Source organism: Rattus rattus, chromosome 2, assembly GCF_011064425.1.
Source record: "Rattus rattus isolate New Zealand chromosome 2, Rrattus_CSIRO_v1, whole genome shotgun sequence".
NCBI classification, from domain to species: domain Eukaryota; kingdom Metazoa; phylum Chordata; class Mammalia; order Rodentia; family Muridae; genus Rattus; species Rattus rattus.
Genome location: NC_046155.1, coordinates 74,921,653 through 74,943,497, shown reverse-complemented (window position 1 = coordinate 74,943,497; position 21,845 = coordinate 74,921,653). Strand labels below are relative to the sequence as shown.

The 21,845-nt window shown below is 51.1% G+C and overlaps 1 protein-coding gene across 2 annotated transcripts; it reads left to right on the top strand.

Annotated features, from left to right (window-relative positions):
* Positions 1–148: 148 nt before the first annotated feature.
* On the top strand, positions 149–20,113 carry Sez6l2 (seizure related 6 homolog like 2). Of its 2 annotated transcripts, XM_032892603.1 has the most exons (18): positions 150–1,205; positions 2,116–2,247; positions 2,829–3,128; positions 3,439–3,578; positions 3,771–3,972; positions 8,216–8,401; positions 8,990–9,158; positions 9,723–9,886; positions 11,767–11,967; positions 12,380–12,518; positions 13,268–13,464; positions 13,567–13,761; positions 16,514–16,705; positions 16,802–16,993; positions 17,486–17,524; positions 17,706–17,823; positions 17,940–18,036; positions 19,561–20,113. In XM_032892603.1, exons 1-18 carry the CDS (start codon positions 1,127–1,129, stop codon positions 19,588–19,590), a joined length of 2,772 nt encoding a protein of 923 aa, XP_032748494.1. In that variant the 5' UTR covers positions 150–1,126; the 3' UTR covers positions 19,591–20,113. The 2 variants fall into 2 exon arrangements, with proteins under 2 accessions (XP_032748495.1, XP_032748494.1); XM_032892604.1 differs by lacking the exon at positions 17,486–17,524 and having other exon boundaries at positions 149–1,205.
* The last annotated feature ends 1,732 nt before the right edge of the window (positions 20,114–21,845 follow it).

The following is a 21,845-nucleotide window of genomic DNA, read 5'->3' as shown; positions in this document are numbered from 1 at the left end:
CCAGACGCGGGTTGGCGAAAACGGCTTCAGCCAATCAAGGGCTTCAAGGCCCGCCCGCGCAGGCGGGGCCCGGAGCTGTCCGCGCGCCGAGGTGCTGAAAGGGCGCCCGCTTGCTGAGTGGCAGAGACAGGAGACCACGGGTGGTAGCCGCTGGGCTGCAGGCCTCTGTCATTTCGCGTGCTGGAGGAGGGAGTCTCAACACCTACCCCTCAGACTCCTTACAAACCTGGATACTCCCCTTTTTCCTGCGGGAGGGGCGAGCCCATCCCATCTGAGCTTCTGTAAAGGGCATAGTGAAGGCCCTCGGGGAGGTCCGGGTGTGGACAGAGGACATACTGGACAGGCCAGCAAGACGTGAACCAAGCTGTGCCCACTCTCAGCACCTTAGGAAGACCAGGTGCAGATACCAGATGTTCTGGAATGGCGCCGGGAGGAAACCTAATTACTACTGGGACCAGAGTTTCCTTCCGCTCCCCTAGAGGCCTCGGAGTACAGATTACGGTCCTGGCTCGGGATCCCTCCTTCCTCCATCTGCACTTCCTCCTCCTCCTCCTCCCTCACCAGAGAATAAATCCCAGGCCCCTCCCTTCGCCCGTCCCCAGGATCTGACGTGGGCTTGACACCTTTCTCAGCTTCTCTCTCCCGCAGCTCCAGTGGCCGAGCTTCAGCTTCCCTGGTTCCGCAACCCCTTCCCTCTTCCTCTCCGTGCTAAGCCCCGGTTGAACCCTATAAGGACCCTCTGGATCTTCAAGTCCACCCTGGACCCCCGGAAGCCGCCTTTTCCCTCCCACTTCCCCTGGCTAGCTAGCTATCATGCCGATGGGCCCAAGCGCCCGAACAAGGGGATAACCTTCGGCCCTCTCGGCCCCACCCCCCGCAGCGGGAGCCGCGCCCCCCTTTGCCATAGATCGCAGAGCAAAGGATAAAGATTAAGCAAAAGGGGGCGGACTCCAAGCAACCCCTAGGCCAATTCTGCTCCTCCATCCCAAAGGAAGAAATATTGTCTTCCTTTGCTGACCCTTAGCAGGAAAGCAAAATTAAAGGAAAAGATAAAAGGACGCGGAGGGAAAGTGACAGCTAGATTATTCAGAAGAGCCACGGAGGAGAGAAATTAGGGTGAGTCGCCATGGGGACTCCCAAGGCCCAGCACCCGCCGCCTTCCCAGCTGCTGTTCCTAATTCTGCTGAGCTGTGCCTGGATTGAGGGTAAGGACATGTGGGGGTGGGCCCTAGGAAGGTTCTCGTGGGTCTTTTACCTTCTTTCTCTGAAGATATTGAGTCTTCCGAGCTTGTGGGGGAGGGGAGGGGCACAGTTGACTGGGAAGGGGCAAGCCAAGGCTCTCTGGCTGGTACGTGGAGCCCTTGAACTCCTAATATTAAGGAGATAAAGAAATGAACAAGAAGAGCTTTTAGTTGTATCTTAGGGGTTAAATTCAGGAAGAAGAGCTGGGGGAAGTTGGGTGGATTTCTGCGGAGGCGGTAGAAGCAGGCAGGGTACCTGGGTGGGAGATGGGGGTGCTGGGAGAGATGCCAGGCGCTGTACACACAAATGTTCTTGGACATATGGACAAAGACAGATGAACACAAGCAGGGATATTGAATCCCTGACTCTAGTCTGATCCTCAACCCGAGCCAGGAAAGGCTGCAAAGACTGCAGAGAGGGAGAGAGAGAGAGAGAGAGAGAGAGAGAGAGAGAGAGAGAGAGAGAGAGAGAGAGAGGAAAGACTGAGTGTCTGCAGAGGCAGAAATCCAGAGAGAAAGCTGGCACTGCGGAAGCAAGGTCTGGGAGGTGCTGTCAGACTCTCCTCAGAGTTTTGGGATCAGGGGAGTGCTTCACTTGGGAGGAATTGAAAGCAGCCCCAAAGCCCAGATTCTGCACACCCTGCTAGAGCTGTCCAGGGCTAGTACTAACTGAGGTTCTCACTGAAGGCCCAGAGACCAGGAGGGGAAATGTATGAGTGAGAGAGCAGATTGGAGCCATTCATCTGATCTTGGCTCTCAGTCCAGCCTGGGACCCGCTGAGTGTCCATTGGATAAGATGTGCTCTGGGAAAAACCTCTCCAGATAAGGACGGGATATAGAGGAATGAAGAGGCTCACAGGACTTCACCTCCTAGGTTTGCCCCTGAAGGAGGATGAGATGATGCCAGAGCCTGGAAGTGAGACTCCCACAGTGGCCTCTGAGGACCTGGCTGAGCTGCTCCATGGGGCTTTGCTGCGGAAGGGCCCAGAGATCGGCTTCTTGCCGGGTGAGGCCCACAACCTGGCATAAAAGTAGAGAGAGAGGCTATGTCTCTGAGAGAGGGAAGGCGGGTAGAGACAGTTCCTGGGGAGAGAGCCCTAGGGAAGCCAGTGAAAGTCAGGGATGGCAAGCTGAGAGAGTCAAAGCTGGCCCTCGACAGAACCAGGACAGGGACAAAATGATGAACAGTCAAGAGGTCATGTATACAGAGAGAGATGTGAATTTAGACAACCAGAGTTTAAAAAAAAAAATGGTGAGACAGATCATAAAAACCAGAGAGCAATACGAATGCAAAGCAGAGAAAGGCTCCAGAGAGAGTTAGACAGAGAGAGAGAGAGGAGTAGGCAGGAGTGAGAGCCAGATCTGGGGGTGGGGAGAGGCTCAAGGGGGCTGTCAAGACTGTGGTGGAAAGAGAAAGGGAGCTTTAGTTGCAAAATCTTGAGAGAATGTGGGGAGTCTGGGTGGGTAAGGGGAAACGGGGGTCTGTACCCTGTGGGGAGGCTTAGGGGTGTTTCATTCTAAACTGTTCCCCACCCCTACGGGCGAATTAGCTGCTCCTGTGCGCTGACTATCCTTAAACTATCTCAGGATCTGACCCAGACCCCACACTAGCCACCCCTCCAGCCGGCCAGACTCTTGCAGCACCCTCCCTGCCACGTGCCACTGAGCCGGGGACAGGGCCTCTGACGACAGCTGTCACCCCTAAGGGGGTCAGAGGGTCAGGCCCCACCGCACCAGAGCTGCTGACCCCACCCCCTGGAACTACAGCCCCGCCCCCACCTGGCCCCGCCTCCCCGGTCCCACCCCTCAGGCCCGAGGGAGGAGAGGAAGAAACCACCACCACCATCATCACCACAACAACTGTCACCACTACTGTCACCAGCCCAGGTGAGGCGATGGAAATGGCATGGGAGCTCCCATGTGAGGCTGGATGGGGGAAGCTGCTTGGATTGTGTGGAAGGAGATTTAGGTAAAGGCCGGAGAGGGGTAATGACAAAGGCCAGCATTACGGTCCAAGGGCTCTCCTGTGGGCTTCCATCCATATTGTGGCTGGGGAAGGAAAGTCTCAGTAGAGGTAGAAAGGGAGCACTGGCTAAAGATGGTAAAGGGTGGTGGGATACAGCCACGTACTGAAGATGCTTGGCTTTCGGAAGGGCATCACATGGGATCTCAGTCCCAGCCACTTACGTCTCTTTAGTTCTGTGCAATAACAACATCTCCGAGGGCGAAGGGTTTGTGGAGTCTCCAGACTTGGGGAGCACTGCCAGCCGCTCTGTGGAGCTCCTAGATTGCACCTACAGCATCCACGTCTACCCTGGTTATGGCATTGAGATTCAGGTACTTTTCTTTGGTGCCCATTGAGTGTGACTAAGTCTGGCCTGGGATCGGTGAACCTGTTTTCTGACCTATGATCTCAAAACTCTTAGCGTTCTGCAACATGGGTGGTTTACCGGAGGGTGGGGGCTTAGGCTGTCATGTAACCCCTCCCATGCTGACATGCCCTGGTCTCCCTGTATCTGGCTTCTCTAGGTGCAGACACTCAACCTCTCTCAGGAGGAGGAGCTCCTGGTGCTGGCTGGTGGGGGCTCTCCAGGCCTGGCCCCCAGACTCCTGGCTAATTCCTCCATGCTGGGAGAAGGACAAGTGCTTCGGAGTCCAACAAACCGGCTGCTCCTGCATTTCCAGAGTCCTCGAGTCCCAAGGGGCAATGGCTTCAGGATTCACTATCAGGGTGAGGAGTCTGAAGTGCCATTAGAGGGACAAGAGACACCTAGGGTGTAGAGACATCTCCAGAGTCCCTCTAACTCAGGGTTCTGAGAGAATCTTCCTCCTGCTTGGGACCCTATGGGGACAGGACCCTCAAAAGACACACATGTACATTTTCAGACACATTCCTGGATCTGTAAATGCGTGTGACTGAATCCAAGTAGCAATTCACTTAGTCCATTCAATGAATTTTTACTGAGTACCTACTTCATACCAGGCTCTGTGCTTGCCTTGGGGAAAACAATGAATAAGCTCACTGTAAGTCTGTCTTTAAGGAGCTGAAGATCTTGGTAGAGACAGATAGTAATCAGAATGGTGACGTCAGTCAGGTAAGGACTATGATGGAAGGGACTCAGGCCAGGGGAGCAAGAATCAGAGGGAGCCGTTTTTTCCTAAGGAATATAGGAATGGCTTCTTGGAGGAGGTGGTGACTAAGAAGAGACCTACAGAATGAGCTGGCCACGGGAAGGGTGGGAGGAAGGAAGAGAAAGAAGCAACTGGAATGGATTGGAAAAACACATTCTGAGTCCCAGGGAGGAGAAAAAAATGGAGCCCTTAGAAAGGTGAAGCAGGGGTTGGGATTTAGCTCAGTGGTAGAGCGCTTGCCTAGGAAGCGCAAGGCCCTGGGTTAGGTCCCCAGCTCGAAAAAAAAAAGAACAAAAAAAAAAAAAAAAAAAAAAAGGTGAAGCAGAAGGTAGAGTTGTCTTCGCTGTGTGACCCAGGGCAGTTTATTTCACCTTCCTGGGTCTCGTGGCTCCATCTGAAAAACAGAAGCTAGAATACTTACTGTGGTGTGTTACTAGGACGATCAGGTGAGTTAGTACCTGTGAGGTATTTAAAACGGGGTCTGGAACAGAGTAAAACCTCGGCAACGCCAGTCAGTGCCCCCACGGCCAAAGCAGAGAAAGCAGTGAATGAAGAATGAACAGTAAGACCGCCCTGGGAAGCAGGCAGGCAGCTGAGGGAAGCTCAGGTGTTTTAATCTGCAGATGAGAGGCAGAAAGGTGGCTCTTAGGTTTGCGGTTTGGGCAGCTCCTTCTGACTTCCAGAGCAATAGGGTGAGTGTTTTATGCTTCTACACACAGACAAGCTACACATGTGATCAATGCTAGCCTAAGTGGGTGTGGGGGGAGGGGCTTCCCATCGTGCACATGTATTTTCTAGCACACGTGCATGTGCGTGAGCTAAGGGACTTAGCCAGTATCCCCATTCCAGACATTGCTGTCCCCTGCAAAGTTCTTTTATGTGCTCTTAGAGACAGGAGCCACTGTCCCTTGACTCCATACACTTCCCCCTCCTTCCAAGATACCATGTGCATGTTATTAAGGTTGCAGTGTATGTCTATTCCCCATGCCCCAAGGGTCAGTTTCTCAAGGCAGAAGCTCCTACCACCAGGCCTGTTGGAGAGACCAGAGCTGGGGCTTGCACTTGGTTATTACAGACAAAAGCATGCATGCCTTGGGATGCTAGACATTAGATGAGAAAAAAAAAATAAAAAGCTACCCACTGGCTCCTTTAAGCAGTCATTTCCCTAGGGCATCAAAAGTAGGACTCCCGGGCTAAGTGGAGCATCGAGGGGAGCAGGGCTGTTCAGTAAAGGGGACTTCATTACCTGCCTTGGTTTTCCCTTGTTTGCTGCTCCTGCAGGCATTGTTGGGACAGAGGTACTTTTAAAGCCCTTTTTAAATCTGCTCTAACTGTGGTCTCCTGTCTAGAGTGTTAGCCCAAGTCTTAGCAAATTTGCCACGTACAAAGTCCTTCATCCCATCCTCTGCCTCTCATGCAGAGAGGGCCGTGTCAGCTCCACCTCTCAGAGGAGGGAGAAGGTTTGAGGCTGCATGGCTCTCTCAGGCACCTGAGACTTTGTTGAGGAGTCAGAAATCAAATGACCAAGTCTCCTCCCCACATAGTTATTCCTCAGAAGAGGGTGGGGTATGGCTGGCATGTGTCCCCTTGGGTGGGAAGTCCTTTGCATGCTTCCTTTTGTTTTGAAACGGGGTCTCGTGTAATCTCGGCTGGCCTGGAACTCACTGTGTAGCCAAGTATAGCCCTGAACTTTGATCCTCTAACCATTACCTCCCCAGTACTTGGATTAATTCAGAGCTGGATATTACTGAGTTACATCCCCAGTTCTGCACTTAATGTTTTTATTTAGATTTTAGGCCAATCCCCTTACTGGTATGAATTGTTGAGATTAGTGAGAGACATCCCTTTGCAGTGTGAGATTAACCTGCTTAGGCATTGTTTCAGTCTCATAGTGATAACAGATTATAGGTAATGTGATGAAAAGAATGACATGTATAGAATTGAACATGGGTGAGATCTTATGGGAACAGGGAAAGTCTAGAAGGCTTCCTAGAAGGAGTGATAGTTCACTTACTCTCCCAAAGATCGGAAATAGACCAGAAAGCCTCGCATGTAGCGGCACAGGAATGGGCAAAAATACGGAGATGTGGTGGTGCATGCATGTAATTCTAGCTTTCTGGGTGCTGAAGCAGCAGGTCCAAGAGTTCAAAGCTAGCCTGGACTACGTAGTGAGATCTTGTCTCAAAAAAATCAAAGGTTAGCTAGGTGTCAATGGAGCACACCTTTAATCCTTGTCCTTAGGAGGCAGAGGCAGATGGTTCCTGTGAGTTCAAGATCAGCCTAGTCTGCGTAGAGTTCCAGGCTAGCCAAGGCTACATAGGCAGCTCGCATCTCACAAACAAAACAAGAATCACAAGGACTGGGGTGGGAGGGGTATAGTTCATGGGGGAGCATTTGCCTAACATGCACAATGTCCTGGATTTAACTCCATCACTAGAGGGGAAAAGAAAAAGACGGTGAGATAGGAAGGAGTCAGACTGGGTTGTGGAGCCTCGGGAGCTGAGTACCAACTTTCGGACCAGCTGGACCTGGCCAGGAAGGGACTAGAATATCAAGCTCAAACATCCAGGTTTGGCTCTGTTGGCCACAGAAGGCTGGCATTTACCCAACCTGCTATATTTTAAATAGCTGTTTTTATGTCTCCTAGTCTTAGTAGACCGAGGGCTCTGGAAAGGCAAGATATAGGTTCATTTTGTTTCTGTTTGTCTCCAAAGCTAGATAAATGCTTGATGACTTTTGAAATGTGGAGGGGATAGCTTTCTGACAGAATAGGTTCCAGAGTCAGGAAAGACAAAGCCTTCTGCTGACTAGAACTGGCCTGTGCCCCCTACAAGACAACAACAGCCTTGTAAACTGAGCATGGCAATGAGATTTTCTGGAAACTGAGGCAGGACGATTGAGAAATTGAGGCCAACGTGGGCTACATAACAAAACCTTGTTTCAAAACCAAATTCCACCTTACCCACTCCCCATGCTAAAATAACTTCAAAAGGCTTTGAGAGAGACGTAAGCAACACAACTGTGCAGGGCGTGCAACTGTGCAGGGTGTGCAAGCAACACAACACAACTGTGCAGGGTGTGCAAGCAATGCAACTGTGCAGGGTGTGTAGAGGGGGAGAGGCCCCAGGGGTGATCATCAGAGGACAGAATCACTTGAATGTGAATGAACAGGGTCACTGTTGCTAGGGAAAAGCCCTAATTTCAGGTACAAGGAAGTCAGTGCAAAAAGGGAGGTTGCATAGTTCCCAGTGCACGAGCGAGACAAACCAACTTGGTAAGGAAAGCTGAGCACTCCATCTCCACTAGGGAATCCTTCAAAGGGGCACTGGATAGCAAGGTCTTAGGTCAGCCTTCCTAAAGCAGTCTCTTGTGTCTGGCCTAGCTGAAAGCCATGTGCACCCCCATACAGGAAAGTTGGCGAGAGAAAACGCCACATTTCACAAGCGGGAGCCCCAGCCTCCACCTCTGCCTACCTCCAAAACTGTGTGAACTGAGCTGGAATTGAACCATCTCTGCAGACGCCTTTAGTGCTGATAGAAGTCAGGGTGCTCAATTGATTTACCGGAGGTCCTGCAGCCAAGACTGGGCTCTACAATAATTGTTATCTACAAAAGACCAAAGCAGGTTAACTGACAAAGGTCAGAGATGAGCACTGTGGATGCTGCCTCATCACGAGGCAGCGAACCAACATAAGGAGTCGCTTTTCTTCAGTGTGCACCCCAGCATGGAGCCCGTGTGTTCCCTGGGAGTAGGGGATGGGGGACTTGCAGAAGTACCAAGGAATGGGTATGAGAACTTGCTGTGGGACAACAGCCCCTCTTCCTCTTCTTTGCCCTGTCCAGCATACCTTCTGAGCTGTGGCTTCCCACCCCGGCCAGCCCATGGGGACGTGAGCGTGACAGACTTGCATCCTGGGGGCACCGCCACCTTCCACTGTGACTCAGGATACCAGCTACAGGGTGAGGAGACCCTCATCTGCCTCAATGGCACCCGGCCAGCCTGGACTGGTGAACCCCCTAGCTGCACAGGTGAGTCTCTCACTGCAGGACTTCTGTCCTGACTGGGGGTTGGGTGAGCTGGGAAATTGCCATCTTTAGGGAGAATCCATCTTTAAGTTTTTAGTTGCAGAGCCCCTGTCCCAGGATCTCCCCTAGAGGTCTCTGCCGTGCTGTGACGGTCTTCATCCTTAGAGAATCTCCAATCTTGTCTGGGCTTCATCTTGGGATGTCCCAGTTGGTGTTTGCCATCCTGTTACCACTTGTAGATGCCCTTTCTTTGGAGAATCCTCCACCTCGATGAGCTATGTTTGGGGTTCCTGACTGGTAGCTCTGGGTCATAAGATCAACCTATCCACCAAGCTTAAAATGCTTACATTCTAGGGATCCCTACCTTCAAAGCTTCTCATCTGAGTTTCAATTTTGAGGTTCCTTAACTCAAGGTGCCCACCTCTCCAGAGGCTTCGTTTTAGCAGTTTGATGCACAGGCTTCTATTTCAGGCTGGGCAGCATCCGAGGAAAAGTCCTGTCTCTCCACTCAATGCATGGGGCAGAGGCCATCCCTGGCCAGTGCCCACCAGGCTCTAGAATTAGGCCTCCCTGTTCTTTCTCTGCCCACAGCATCTTGTGGTGGTACCATCCACAATGCCACACTGGGTCGCATTGTGTCCCCTGAGCCTGGGGGAGCTGCAGGGCCCAACCTCACCTGTCGCTGGGTCATCGAAGCGGCTGAGGGACGGCGGCTACACCTGCACTTTGAGAGAGTCTCACTGGATGAGGACAATGACCGGTGAGGATCCGGACTCTGGGTCAGAGGTCTCTGCCTTGGGAAGGCTGGGAGGCTTCAGGGGGAGAGTCAGATACACTGGATGAAGTGTCAAACTCGTAACCTTCTCAGAGAGTTCAGTCATGCAACCTTAGGTGCATCAGAATGCCTGGGGGCAGTCAGTTCTCATGGGTAGAACAGAGACGATCGTGCCCTTCCAAATGCTTAATTAATGAACGCATTAAGATATGTAAAGTGGTTGAAGTGGTGCCTAGGACATGGTAAGCACCATCAACGTACACGCTGTCATTCTCCTCACCGCTCTTTGTTGCTTCGTAAGTGTGCTCTCAGGCTGAGCACCCAGGCTCTCTGTGTCTCTGTATCCTTACCTATAAAATGAGGGCTTAATAATAGTGTCTGACTCAAGAGTCCCTGCAAAGATCAGACAAGATCAAATACGTGGGGGCTTAAAAGAATGCTGGTATGGGTTCGTGTTTGATAATAGCAGCCATAAAGATAAGCAGGAGAGCAGGCGGGGAGGCACCGTCCAAGGGGAAAATGCACCTGCCACCCTTCTGTCCATCCCAGGCTGATGGTGCGCTCAGGGGGAAGCCCCCTGTCCCCTGTGATTTATGACTCTGATATGGATGATGTCCCCGAGCGTGGCCTCATCAGTGACGCCCAGTCCCTCTACGTAGAGCTGCTTTCAGAGACGCCGGCCAACCCCCTGCTGCTCAGCCTCCGGTTTGAAGGTAACAGTCTCACTTCCTGACCACGCCCAACTGCACACCATTTCCTCTTCCTCACGAGAGGAAGAGTCACAAGCTCCTAACCCCTCCATGCTCATCTCTGTGGATGGTCTCTGATACCTGACAGAGATGCCTTCACGGGGACATCTTTTTATCCCAAGTAGTCTCTTCTGATTCAGTTTCAGATCTGGCCTGATCCACTATACAGCCAAGCAGACAGTTATCTGTCTCTTAGTTTTTTTACTGTGTGGTGGCTTCACTGGCATGGAGGCTTTCCCTATGAGGTGGACCTAACTACACTCTTACAGACTATCCTTAAGATAGATAACCTTACTTCATGCCATCAGGAAGGAAAATGAAAGTGAGAAAGGAAATGCTCCCAGAGCCTGGGCAACAATTCCAAAAATGGTTCTCATTGACTTGATTAAGTTCAGTTAAGCCGGGCGGTATTACGATTGGCAGCGCTGAACGGCATGGCTGCCTCTGGTTGGTCCTAACCAACCAACCTCATGGGCTAGAAGTAAGGAAAGCATGGTCCACCTAATGGGGGGTTGGTACCAGAAGGAAGAACAAATGTTGGACAGGTCAAAAGGAGTCAGCAGTCGTGGGAAACGAGGCAGTTAAGTGGAGCCTCTATATGGAGCATGAGGAGGAGACGACTTGAGAGAGGAAGGTGGAGAGCAGCTCAGGGGAAAGGGAGAACGGTGCACTCGAATGGCCACTCAACTTTTACAGAGAACCAAATCACCAAAATGTACACATCTAGAACATTTTTTTCTGTCCTTCTGGTTGTATCTTATCTACAAAACAGCGTGGTTGAGCATTTGTAAAAACAATAGCAAAAGACAATGGAAGAGTTGGGCAATGCAGTGGTGGCCCACGTCTTTAGTCCCAGCACTTAGGAGGCAGAGGCATGCAGCTCTCTGAGTTCAAGGCCAGCCTACAGAGCGGGTTCCAGGACAGCCAGGGCTACACAGAGAAACCCTGTCTCACACAGAGAGAGGCGATGGAAGGGAAATGCTCGGGTTAGAAGGATGCGGGTCTGGTTGGCTCACAAAGAGGTGGGATTGGCCCTGGGACCTGGGAGATGGTTGGGCTTTGCACAGGACGCCTTGTCAGGTTAAGTAATACCAAACGCAGCAGTGGATCCGCAGAAAGCTGGAACATGATGGGTTCTGAAAGGGCTAAAGAGCTGTGTTTCGGTGAGAATCCTGCCCGGGCAGGCCATTGCTGAGCTGTGAGTTTCAGAATCCTTACCTGCACCATAGGTGGCTTTGTAGATAAAATATAATCAGATGGACAAAAAAAAAAAATTGCCTAGCGATGAGATGCTCATTTGGCTGGTTTGGTCCTCTGTAAAGCTGAGCAGCTTCTGCACTAGCTGCAGTTTTGGATTCCAGCAACAGTGTGGATGATCAGAATCCAACTGTTATTTCTGAGGCTGGAACGCACCTACGCAAGCCAGATTTCCAGAAGCTCCCCTCCCAGGCCCCTGGCTGTTCCCAAAGCCAAATGTCTGTGGATGAGAACTAATCGTTCAGCACTGTAGCTCTGGCTCTGTGGCTGCCCCCTAGATGACCTGGGGGCAGGTGGCTTTTTGTCTGAAGATGTCCTTGTCTGTAGAATGGTGGTTAGTACTATGGTGCTAACTCTACGTGGTGGTTGGCACAGGTGCATGGTCCCAGCAGCCACTTGGAAGGCTGAGGAAGGAAGATCTCAAATTCAAGGTCAGCCTGAAGTATATAGAGAGACCCCCATCTCTAGATACCAAAACAAACAAACAACCCATGAGGGGTCTAGCCACACCCAAATTCATCCTAAGTGCTCGACACGAGTTCCCTGACATCGGTCTAACGCAATGTCTGTGACCAACTCCTCTCTAGCCTTTGAGGAGGATCGCTGCTTCCCGCCTTTCCTGGCACATGGCAATGTGACCACCACAGATCCCGAGTACCGCCCAGGGGCACTGGCCACCTTCTCATGCCTCCCAGGATATGCTCTGGAGCCACCAGGGCCCCCCAATGCTATCGAATGTGTGGATCCCACTGAACCCCACTGGAATGACACAGAGCCAGCCTGCAAGGGTAAGCCCTCTCGTTCCACAGAGCCTACAGAAGACCACGCCTGAATGTGGGACCTCTGGAAGGCATTGTGCAGCAGATCTGAATGAACACTAAAACACATAGAAACCCAAAGCCTGGGTAAAGCTCTGCCCGCTCGGAGGCTGCTTTCGTGGGGGAGCAATTTCAGGACTTGTTCTGAATTCAGGCTCAGACCCAAAAGGCTTCTAAAGCAAGAACTAGAGTTGGGCTGAGTATGGATTGGGTGGTGAGTAAGCTGGAAAGTGGGCGGGTTAACTGAGGGCAGGGCTAGAGAAACAACCATAATAAAACCGGGATATGGCAAAATCGAGGTGGCCTGGTGCACACTGCCAAGGACAATGAGGACCGGTGAATGGAGAGCACGTGGGTTCTGAACCTGACACCTCTTCCCTAGCCATGTGTGGAGGAGAGCTGTCTGAGCCAGCTGGTGTGGTACTCTCTCCCGACTGGCCCCAGAGTTACAGTCCTGGCCAAGACTGCGTGTGGGGCCTGCACGTCCAGGAAGAGAAGCGCATCTTGCTCCAAGTTGAAATGTATGTTTGGGTCATGGTAGCATGTGTGATGGATGTGGGCTCTATCTGGTGTGGGCGAGAGAGCACTAGCCTGTGTTCTGAGCCCAACTGGCTCTTCTGAGCTCACACAGAATTCCTTGGGTACATGGTTTTCTGAAAGAGGACCTCAAGAGGGTACAGGACAGAGGTGGGAGCCCTCTTCAAGGGCTGCTGCAGGTCTGGAGGGTTGGGCTCTCAAATGCTCTACCACTGAGCTATACCCTGCCCCTGTGTGTGTGTGTGTGTGTGTGTGTGTGTGTGTGTGTGTGTGTCTAATATGACTCCTTGAACAAAGGAACCCTGGCCTCAAACTGGTGCCTGATTGCTAGAACAAAGTCAGTAGGTACAAGTCAATAAGCTCATTTGGTATGAGGTGGTCATGTGAGTGGAGAAAGAATGGGCATGGACCCAAAGCAGGTAAACAGGCAGAATCCAGCATCCGAGTGTGGAAGGGCTATGGTCTATTATTGATCAAGCAGCTGGATTTGGGCAGGGCATGGGACTGGAAGACAGGCTGGAGAGTGGATGAAGCTAGTAATGTACAGGGTTGAAGATTAAGAAGCAGGAGTAAGGAGGAGTCAACCCACCTCTGGAACCTGGAGAGAACCCTAGATTGGTCAAAACTGAGAGGGGCATTCAGGGCCGATCTACTTAAGATTGAGCGAGTGGAGCAGAACGGGATGCGATGGGATAGTCTTAGTTGGCCTAATTGTCTGATCCCCCTCATGTAGCTTGAATGTTCGCGAAGGGGATATGCTAACACTGTTCGACGGTGATGGCCCGAGCGCTCGAGTCCTGGCCCAGCTGCGGGGGCCTCAGCCACGCCGCCGCCTCCTCTCCTCTGGACCTGATCTCACTCTGCAGTTTCAGGCACCCCCTGGGCCTCCAAATCCGGGCCTAGGCCAGGGTTTCGTGTTACACTTCAAAGGTACGGAAGGCGAGGAGGTCTGGATGGCCAGGGGGTCTGGTAGGGAAGGGATACCAGCGCGAGATCCTCTGAAGCTGGAAGGGTATTCCATCTTCACTGCAGAGGTCCCGCGGAACGATACGTGCCCGGAACTGCCACCTCCTGAGTGGGGCTGGAGGACAGCATCCCACGGGGACCTTATCCGGGGCACAGTGCTCACTTACCAATGCGAGCCTGGCTACGAACTACTGGGATCAGACATCCTCACTTGCCAATGGGACCTGTCCTGGAGCGCGGCGCCACCTGCCTGCCAAAAGAGTGAGTAGGGCCCCACCTCTCAACCTGTGCTTGGGCTCTGGTTCCGCTCTTTCCTGTCCCTCTTTTTGTCCGGAGTCCTGCAGGAGTCTTCAGGCCCAACCCCAATGACCTTTAGGTCCCACACAGTCTCTTGAAATACACGTGCGCGCGCGCACAGGAGTCCTGCATTTAGCTCAGGCTGCTTTCTTCCCTTTCATCCTGCGTCCTACCGGCTTTTTTTTTTTTTTTTTTTCAAGGTCCAGCCCCTTCCACTCTTGATTTCACCCTTGCTAGGTTTGAGCCTCTCCTCTACAGGATTCTGACAAATTGCAGCTGGGCTCTGCCGCATCAACTATTAGTTCTCTTCCAAGCCTCAACCAAACTCTCATTTCTCAAAAAACCGACTCTGTGGGAACTCACTCTGTTAGAATCAAGGCTTATCAATGGACTTGACTCGTTTTAGTGCAGACGCCGAAGCCCGGCTCTGGGTTATGGTTATAGAACAGGTTTCTGGCCCTTTCCTAACCTGATGGATCTTAAACCTGGAAGAGAGTTATATGAGCAACTAGGCATGGTACATAGTAGTCACAGGGATTGACTGGGAAACAGTACTTAACGCCTCTGAGCTTTGGCTCTCCCGCGGATGGGCGGATAGAGTAGGAGCGGGCGTTATGCAGAGCAGAGGCAGCCTGATGCACAGAAACGGTAAGCCACAGGGCTGATCGTGCACAGCACTGTAGCAAGATTGGCCCCATTCACCCAGGAATGGGGGGCATTTACTTCAGAGGAGGTGAGGCTAACCGGAGCTTGGAAGCTTTGTTTATTTATTTATTTATTTTTTTTTTTTCAGAGCTGGGGACCGAACCCAGGGCCTTGCGCTTGCTAGGCAAGCACTCTACCACTGAGCCAAATCCCCAACCCCTACTTTGTTTATTTTTTAAGGAAAGGCTGAGCACAGTGGCACACACCTGTAAACCCAGCACTTGGGGAGCCGAGGCAGAAAGATCACGAGTTCAAAGCTAACTGTGTCTGAAAAGCCCAAGGGCCTGGGAGTGAGGGGGATGAAAAAGAAGGATTTCCCTAAGTTTAAGGCCAGCCAGGGCTAATTAGTAAGACCTATCTCAAACAAACGAACACCAACAACAAATAAAACAAACAACAGAATGAAGTAGTATCTTGTCTCTTTAAATTTGAGGAAATTAGCTAAGTGGTGGTGCCTTTAATCCTAGCAGGAGGAGCTCTGAGACCAGCCTGATCTACAGAGTTCCAGGACAGCCATGGCTACACAGAGAATTCCTGTCTTGAAAAAGCAAAAATAAAATAAATTTGGGGAAACTGACAGAAAGATTGATTTTAGTTCTTCCCTACCTCCCACCCCCATTATTTTTTCCAGTCAGGCTTTCTCTCTTGGATAGCCAAGTAGGATAGCCTTGGCTATCCTAGAACTTACCCTGTAGACCAAGCTGGCCTTGAACTCAGAGACCTGCCTGCCTCTGCCTTCCAAGTGCTGGGATTAAAGGTGTGGGCCACATGACCCATTCTGTAGTTCTTGCAGATAGTCCCCAGGGTGCAGTGGTGGAGTGAATGGGGAGGAGTTTCAGAAATCCAGACTTGAGCTGGACACAAAGACTGTAGCTGACTCAGTACTTCATCCCTGGGACGATTCACAGAACAGTGGACCTGAGTAGGCCAAGCAGTCAGGTTGCCTAGCCAAGGCTAGCCTTGGAAAGTTGCCCAGGTTACACCCTGATTCTGATGCTGAGACTCAACTGTCAGACTCTTATCCAGTGCTCCATGGCCCTGATCCTGGCAGGTTCCAGCTTGGCTAAGTGCCAAGCCCTAGGCCACAAGACTGATGGTAGTAACATTGATCTCTCGGGAGAATCAAGATTAAGTATCACTCAGGGTGTCTAGCACAGGTTTATATGAATCAAAGGCCATGTGTTTGGAAAGATAGCTCAGATGTGACAACAAGCATCAAGACTTGATTGAACTGGATCTCCCCCAGTGGTGGGGGCAAGGAGGGTCATTGGAGCTTACTGGCTAGACAGTTTACCTGGATAGGTGAGCTCCAGATGCAGTAAGAGGTTGTTTCAGGACATTAACCTCAGGCCTCTGCATGCACATACATGAGCACATATAGATCTACAGTCACAAAGGCCTTGGTATGACCTTCCGTTACAGTAGCCCTGGAAATAAATGTGCAGGCTGTATATGTAAGCAAACTGAGCTAGGCACCGTGCAGATGTGGAGGACAGAAGAGTCATTCTGTCTTGAGACACTAGCTTCTGTCCACAAGAATGATCTGCCATGCCAGGGACAGTGCCGGGCTTCAGTTAATGTGCTCCGATATAGTGATTAAATATTCTTTTTTTTTTTTTCTTTTCTATTTTTTCGGAGCTGGGGACCGAACCCAGGACCTTGTGCTTGCTAGGCAAGCGCTCTACCACTGAACTAAATCCCCAACCCTCAAAAGAAATTTAAAACACAATTTTCCCCACCCCACAGGGTGTCTGCTCTGGAACTTGCTATGTAGCCCAGGCTAGTTTTGAGCTTATATTCCTTCCTTTAGTCCCAAGGTACATTGCACCATCAGGATCAAGCCCATTTAACCTGAAGTGTTTCTGACTCATAATCTGTGTCCTTCTAAGGGATTTTGAGAGGAAGACAGGGCTGTCCTGAGGAGATGGCAGAAGCTCAGGCCTCTGGGAGCCCTGTTTCAGGTAATCTGCTAAGACCCTGGCAATCCCTAATCTGTCTGTCCTGTCACCAGTCATGACTTGTGCTGACCCTGGCGAGATCACTAATGGCCACCGGACTGCCTCAGATGCTGGTTTTCCTGTGGGCTCCCATGTCCAGTATCGATGTCTGCCAGGATACAGCCTAGAGGGGGCAGCTGTGCTCACCTGCTACAGCCGGGACACGGGCACACCCAAGTGGAGCGATCGGGTCCCCAAATGCGCCTGTAAGTTTGGGAACACCCCAGGAAGGGAAGATCGGGGAACCCAGACTGGGCCTGCTCAGTATCTAAGTGGGCATGTGGTTGGCCTGCTCCCTGCAGTAAAGTACGAGCCATGCCTGAACCCCGGCGTTCCTGAGAATGGCTACCAGACATTGTACAAGCATCATTACCAAGCGGGGGAGTCACTACGCTTCTTCTGCTATGAGGGCTTTGAGCTCATCGGCGAGGTCACCATCACCTGTGTACCTGGGCACCCCTCCCAGTGGACAAGCCAGCCCCCACTCTGCAAAGGTGCCTGGGCAGGAGGGCATATCAATATACGGGGAGTGACAGGGCTAGAAGAGTTGGGTAGAAAATTCAAGAAAAATGGCCGACCCTGCTGTGTGCCTATCGTGTGGACTCTCATCCTTATAGGCATGGCTGGAAGACCTGGGGAGATTTGAGGTCCCAGATTAATCAAGGGATGTAGTGAGGGTCTTGGTTTAGAGGCCCCCTGCTCTCTCTACAAAGGGAGAGTTTTGCTATCAGTGAGTAATTCTGAAGCTGGCTGGCTCAGACTGTCCAGGAACCTTGACCCTTCAGTGATCTGAAGGAAGAAAACAGGCCTTGACCCATCAGTCCCCACGGTCTCCATACACTCAGGGGAAGACAAGTTTAGATTGAACAGAGGGCAGAGAACCAGGCTGTGCAGCCCAGCCTTGCCCCACCGGGCTCTGGCCCTCTCCTCAGTCTCCTTCCCTCCCTGGCTCAGACCCCGTCCCCCTCCCCCTCCTCTCCCTGCAGTGGCCTATGAGGAGCTCCTGGACAACCGAAAACTGGAAGGTCAGTGAGGGTATAGGTGGAGACCATGCCTGGCCAGGTTGGGAGGGCAAGGTCAAGGCTGGGGGCAGGAGGCCAGGCCCCGGAGGGGTGAAGCCAAGGGTTCAGGCCCCAGGGCAAGAGGCTGGGAGAGCCCAGGAGTGGACACAGCCTTGGTTCATTTGCTGTTCTTCCTCCCTCCCAGTGACCCAGACTACAGATCCATCACGGCAGCTGGAGGGTGGGAATCTCGCTTTGGCTATCCTGTTGCCCCTGGGCTTGGTCATTGTCCTTGGCACTGGTGTTTACATATACTACACTAAGTAAGTACCCTCATCCTCATAGCTGGCCAGGGCTGGTGGCTTACCAGGCATGGGAGCAGGTATGGGAGCTCAAGGCCTTGCACATGTAAGACTGTTTGTTCTCCCTTACCTCCCAGGCTACAAGGAAAATCCCTCTTTGGCTTCTCGGGCTCTCACTCCTACAGTCCCATTACCGTGGAGTCAGACTTCAGCAACCCACTGTATGAAGCTGGGGTGAGTCTCTCCCCTCCCCTTGGGGTGCCCCATCTCTCAGTCTACCCTCAGGACTTCATGATCTTCTTCCAAAGTCCCTGTGATCTTTTGGGGGGATCTCAAATTCAGTTGCCCGCAAAAGCCATGACAATACCAAAGCAAGCTGTGTGTAGACAATAGGGAATTATAAGGACTGTAGCAAACTGCAGAACCAGAGTTCATTTACAGGATACAGCTCTGTACAGCCCTAATCCATAGTGGGACTTAGGCTTAATCTCCAGATCTCCCAATTGTTCAAGACATTTCAGAAACTCATATCTTTGTCATCCTAAGATACTATAGGATATAGGAGATATATATATATATCTCCATATGCTAGATTCTACCCAGGAAGCTTGCTTACTTTTTATTTTTTTTATTTTTTAATTTTTATTTTTTTGAGACAAGGTCTCACTATGTAGCCCTGCTGCCCTGGAACACGCCGTGTAGACCAGGCAGGCATGAGAGTCTCAGAGATCTGCCTGCCTCTGCCTCCTGCATGTTGGGGGTTTAAAATGTGCACCACCACACCTGATTGAGAATCTTTACTAAAAAAAAAAAAAAAAATTAAAATTGTTTTATGTGTATGGGTGTTTGCCTGACTGTATGTCACCACACTAAGTGCATAAAGTGCCTTTAGATGCCAGAAGAGGACATCAGATCCCCTGAAATGGGAGTTACAGATGGTCGTGAGCCATCTTGTGAGTGCTAGGAATCTAAGTCCTCCGGGAATGCAGTCATAACTCTTAAACTACTGGGCTTGCTCTCCAGCTCCTCTGTATTAATTTAAATACAAAGGTCTTGGTTGGGGATTTAGCTCAGCGGTAGAGCACTTGCCTAGCAAGCGCAAGGCCCTGTATTCGGTCCTCAGCTCTGGAAAAAAAAAAAAAATACAAAGGTCTTGCTGGATGTGGTGGCCAACAATTTTAACCCCAGCACTTCAGAGGCAAAGGCAGAGACAAGCAGATCTCTGAGTTTGAGACCAGCCTGGTCTACCTAGGGAGCTCCAGGACAGACAGGGCTACATAGAGAGAGACCCTGTCTCAATATGAAGGCCTTTTTGAGAGTGCATGGTATTTGAGACTGAACTTTGTGCCTTATGCAACGTCAAATGACATTGCCAATGTCTTGTTCTCTTTGGTATTTTGAGACAAGAGTCTCTCTATAGCACTGGCCGGTCTGAAACTCTGTGTAAACCAGGCTGGCCTAAAATTCACAGACCCAGCTGCCTTTGCCCCCACGTGCTGGGGTTAAAGGTGTGTGTGGCACATGCCTGGCTCTCCAGTCATCTTCTTTTTTCTGAGACAGGGTTTAAATTGTCCAATCTGGTCTTAAACATCTGTAGCCCAGGTCAGCTTTGAACTGTGATCCTCCTGCCTCTGCCTCCCTAGCAGATGGGACTACAGGTTGGTACCTCCAGACTCAGGTCAAATTATCTTCCTCCTTCTTGTGGATGCCTCTTCGCCTCCAACTGACTCCAATTTATCTGTTTTTTTCTGTCCTCAGGATACAAGGGAATATGAAGTTTCCATCTAAGTCTGAGTCTGCAGGACCCAGGACCTCCCCGTTCTCTCATCGTTCTGGGCAGTGAGGAGCAAAGGATCTGGTCTCTGGCTCCCCTACCCCCCTGCTGTGTAAATAGTCTCCCCACCCCATGAGGGGGCTTTGATGGCCCTGGAGACCCTACAGTAAATAAACCAGCATCCTGCCGCCCAAAGCCGCCTCTTCTTAGTTGCCAAACAAGGGGCCTTCCACCCCCTATCCTACTGATTTCTGGACCCAGGGAAGGGAACTCAGCCCCTTGCAACTCTTGGGGCTCCTCCAGGCCAGGGCCCTACTCAAGAACTGTCCCCCAGCATTACTGTCCCCATGGCCATGAAGGCTCCCTACCCCCAGATGCCTGACTGCTGCTGGGCCTTGGAGGGTGAGAAGGATGAAGGGAGAGGTGGGCTGAAACCCATCCCTTCCCCGTGTCTCCCCACCCACTCTCTCTCCACCTTTATTTGCTTCTGAGTTCTTGTTTTTGAGCAATAAACGGAAAGTCACCACTTGTAACTGAGCTGGTGAGTCTGGAAAAATGGGTCTCAAGGTGTTGGGGCCAGTGGTGGGGAGCCCTCTGGAGAGTAGGTTTGGGGAAATGGAAGCTCTTTGGGAGAAAATGGAAATCCAATTTGGGGCAGGAGCCCGGGTGTTGGCCTGCAGTCCAAAAGCCTGAACCCAGTATGATGGTGCATCCCTTTACTCCTAGCTCTTGGGAGGTAGAAGCAGGCAAAATTTGAGGGCTACATGGTCCTACATGGCGAGTCCCAGGTCAACAAGGACTACATAGTGGCCCTGACTAACAATGAGCTTGGCTTGAGGCTCCGACCTTGTAGAGGACTGGCTGCACAACCAGATTCTCCACTAGTTCTTTCTAGATTCCTCCAACTAGAAGAGCCACACCCTTTCACAGACCCAGGGAGCAGGGAGCCTTCTGTTTATCTCGTGAGCAGTTTCCCCCTTTTGTGCATTGTGTTCTTTCTCCTGCTGATCTTTTGTGTCTTATTTATGCCTCTCTGTTAGTGCTATAGTCCAGGAAACAGGGTCTTACTATGTAGTTTTGGCTGTCTGGGGACTTGCTCTGTAGACCACACACACTGCTTGCCTTGAACTCATGGAGATCTGCCTGCCTCTGCCTCTCAGGTGGGAAAAGGCATGTGTTAGCATGCCGTACTCCAGGCTAGCCCTGAATTTGAAATCCTGCCATGCCTCTCAAGTGCTGAGATTACAGATGTATGCCACCACGCCTAGCTTCCTGCCACATCAAGCATACCCGTTCTTTTTTTTTTTTTTTGGTTCTTTTTTTTCGAGCTGGGGACCGAACCTAGGGCCTTGCCTTCCTAGGCAAGCGCTCTACCACTGAGCTAAATCCCCAACCCCCAAGCATACCCGTTCTTACATGACCAAGAACGCCCGCCCCTTTCCCCATCATCATATGTGATCTACACTCTTGGCCGCTCAGGGTTGAGCACAGGATAAGTAGGCCATGTGGTTTATGTTCCCGGCCCATGGTCTAACCTATTTGTCTGGCCTTTTTTAAATCAAAGGAGCTGAATTTTACTAACATGATATTGTGTACTCCAGCTGAATAACTGCGGGATGTTTGAAAAGATGCTGAAATATGTAAAAGGGGTGACTTTTCGGGGACTGGAGCAAAGGGGCCTTGATTACAGCTTGAGTACACTTGAGACCGTTTCCATATTGAATGTTTTGAGATGGGGCCTTATGTAGTCCAGGTTGGTCTTGAACCCTAGATCCTCCAGCAGGAGCCTACTGAATGGTAGGATTCTATGTATATTGTGGTTGGTTTTTTACCTTGTTTTTGAGACAAGACATCACTGCATAGTCCATACTGGCTTGATACTATGAACTGAAAGCAATCTTTCTGCCTTTGCCTACTGAGTACTGGGATTATTCAGGATTAAGAGGGATAACCCACCTTGCACTGTTTTTTGTTTTTTGTTTTTAATCCTTGCAAGGAACTTGTGAAACTAGAGTAATTTATTACTTACAGTTTTTTGGTTTTTTTGTTTGGGTTTTTTGAGACAGGGTTTCTCTGTGTAGCTATAGCTGTCCTAGAACTCATTCTGTAGACCAGGCTGGCCTCAAACTCCCAGAGATCCATCTGCTTCTGGCTGAGATTAAAGGCCTGCGCCACCACTGCCCAGCCACTCAGTTTTCAATTAAGGAAAGTAAGGTTGAAAGAGGCAAATGGACTTCCTTAGAGGAGCAAATGGGGAGCCAAACTGGGC

Bases quoted from the DNA above. Each gene is read 5' to 3' on its own strand.
- Sez6l2 (XM_032892603.1), top strand. From the start codon at position 1,127: ATGGGGACTCCCAAGGCCCAGCACCCGCCGCCTTCCCAGCTGCTGTTC. The intron at 13,762-16,513 runs GTGAGTAGGGCC...TCCTGTCACCAG, and splicing joins GCCACCTGCCTGCCAAAAGA to TCATGACTTGTGCTGACCCT. The intron at 17,525-17,705 runs GTCAGTGAGGGT...CCTCCCTCCCAG, and splicing joins GGACAACCGAAAACTGGAAG to TGACCCAGACTACAGATCCA.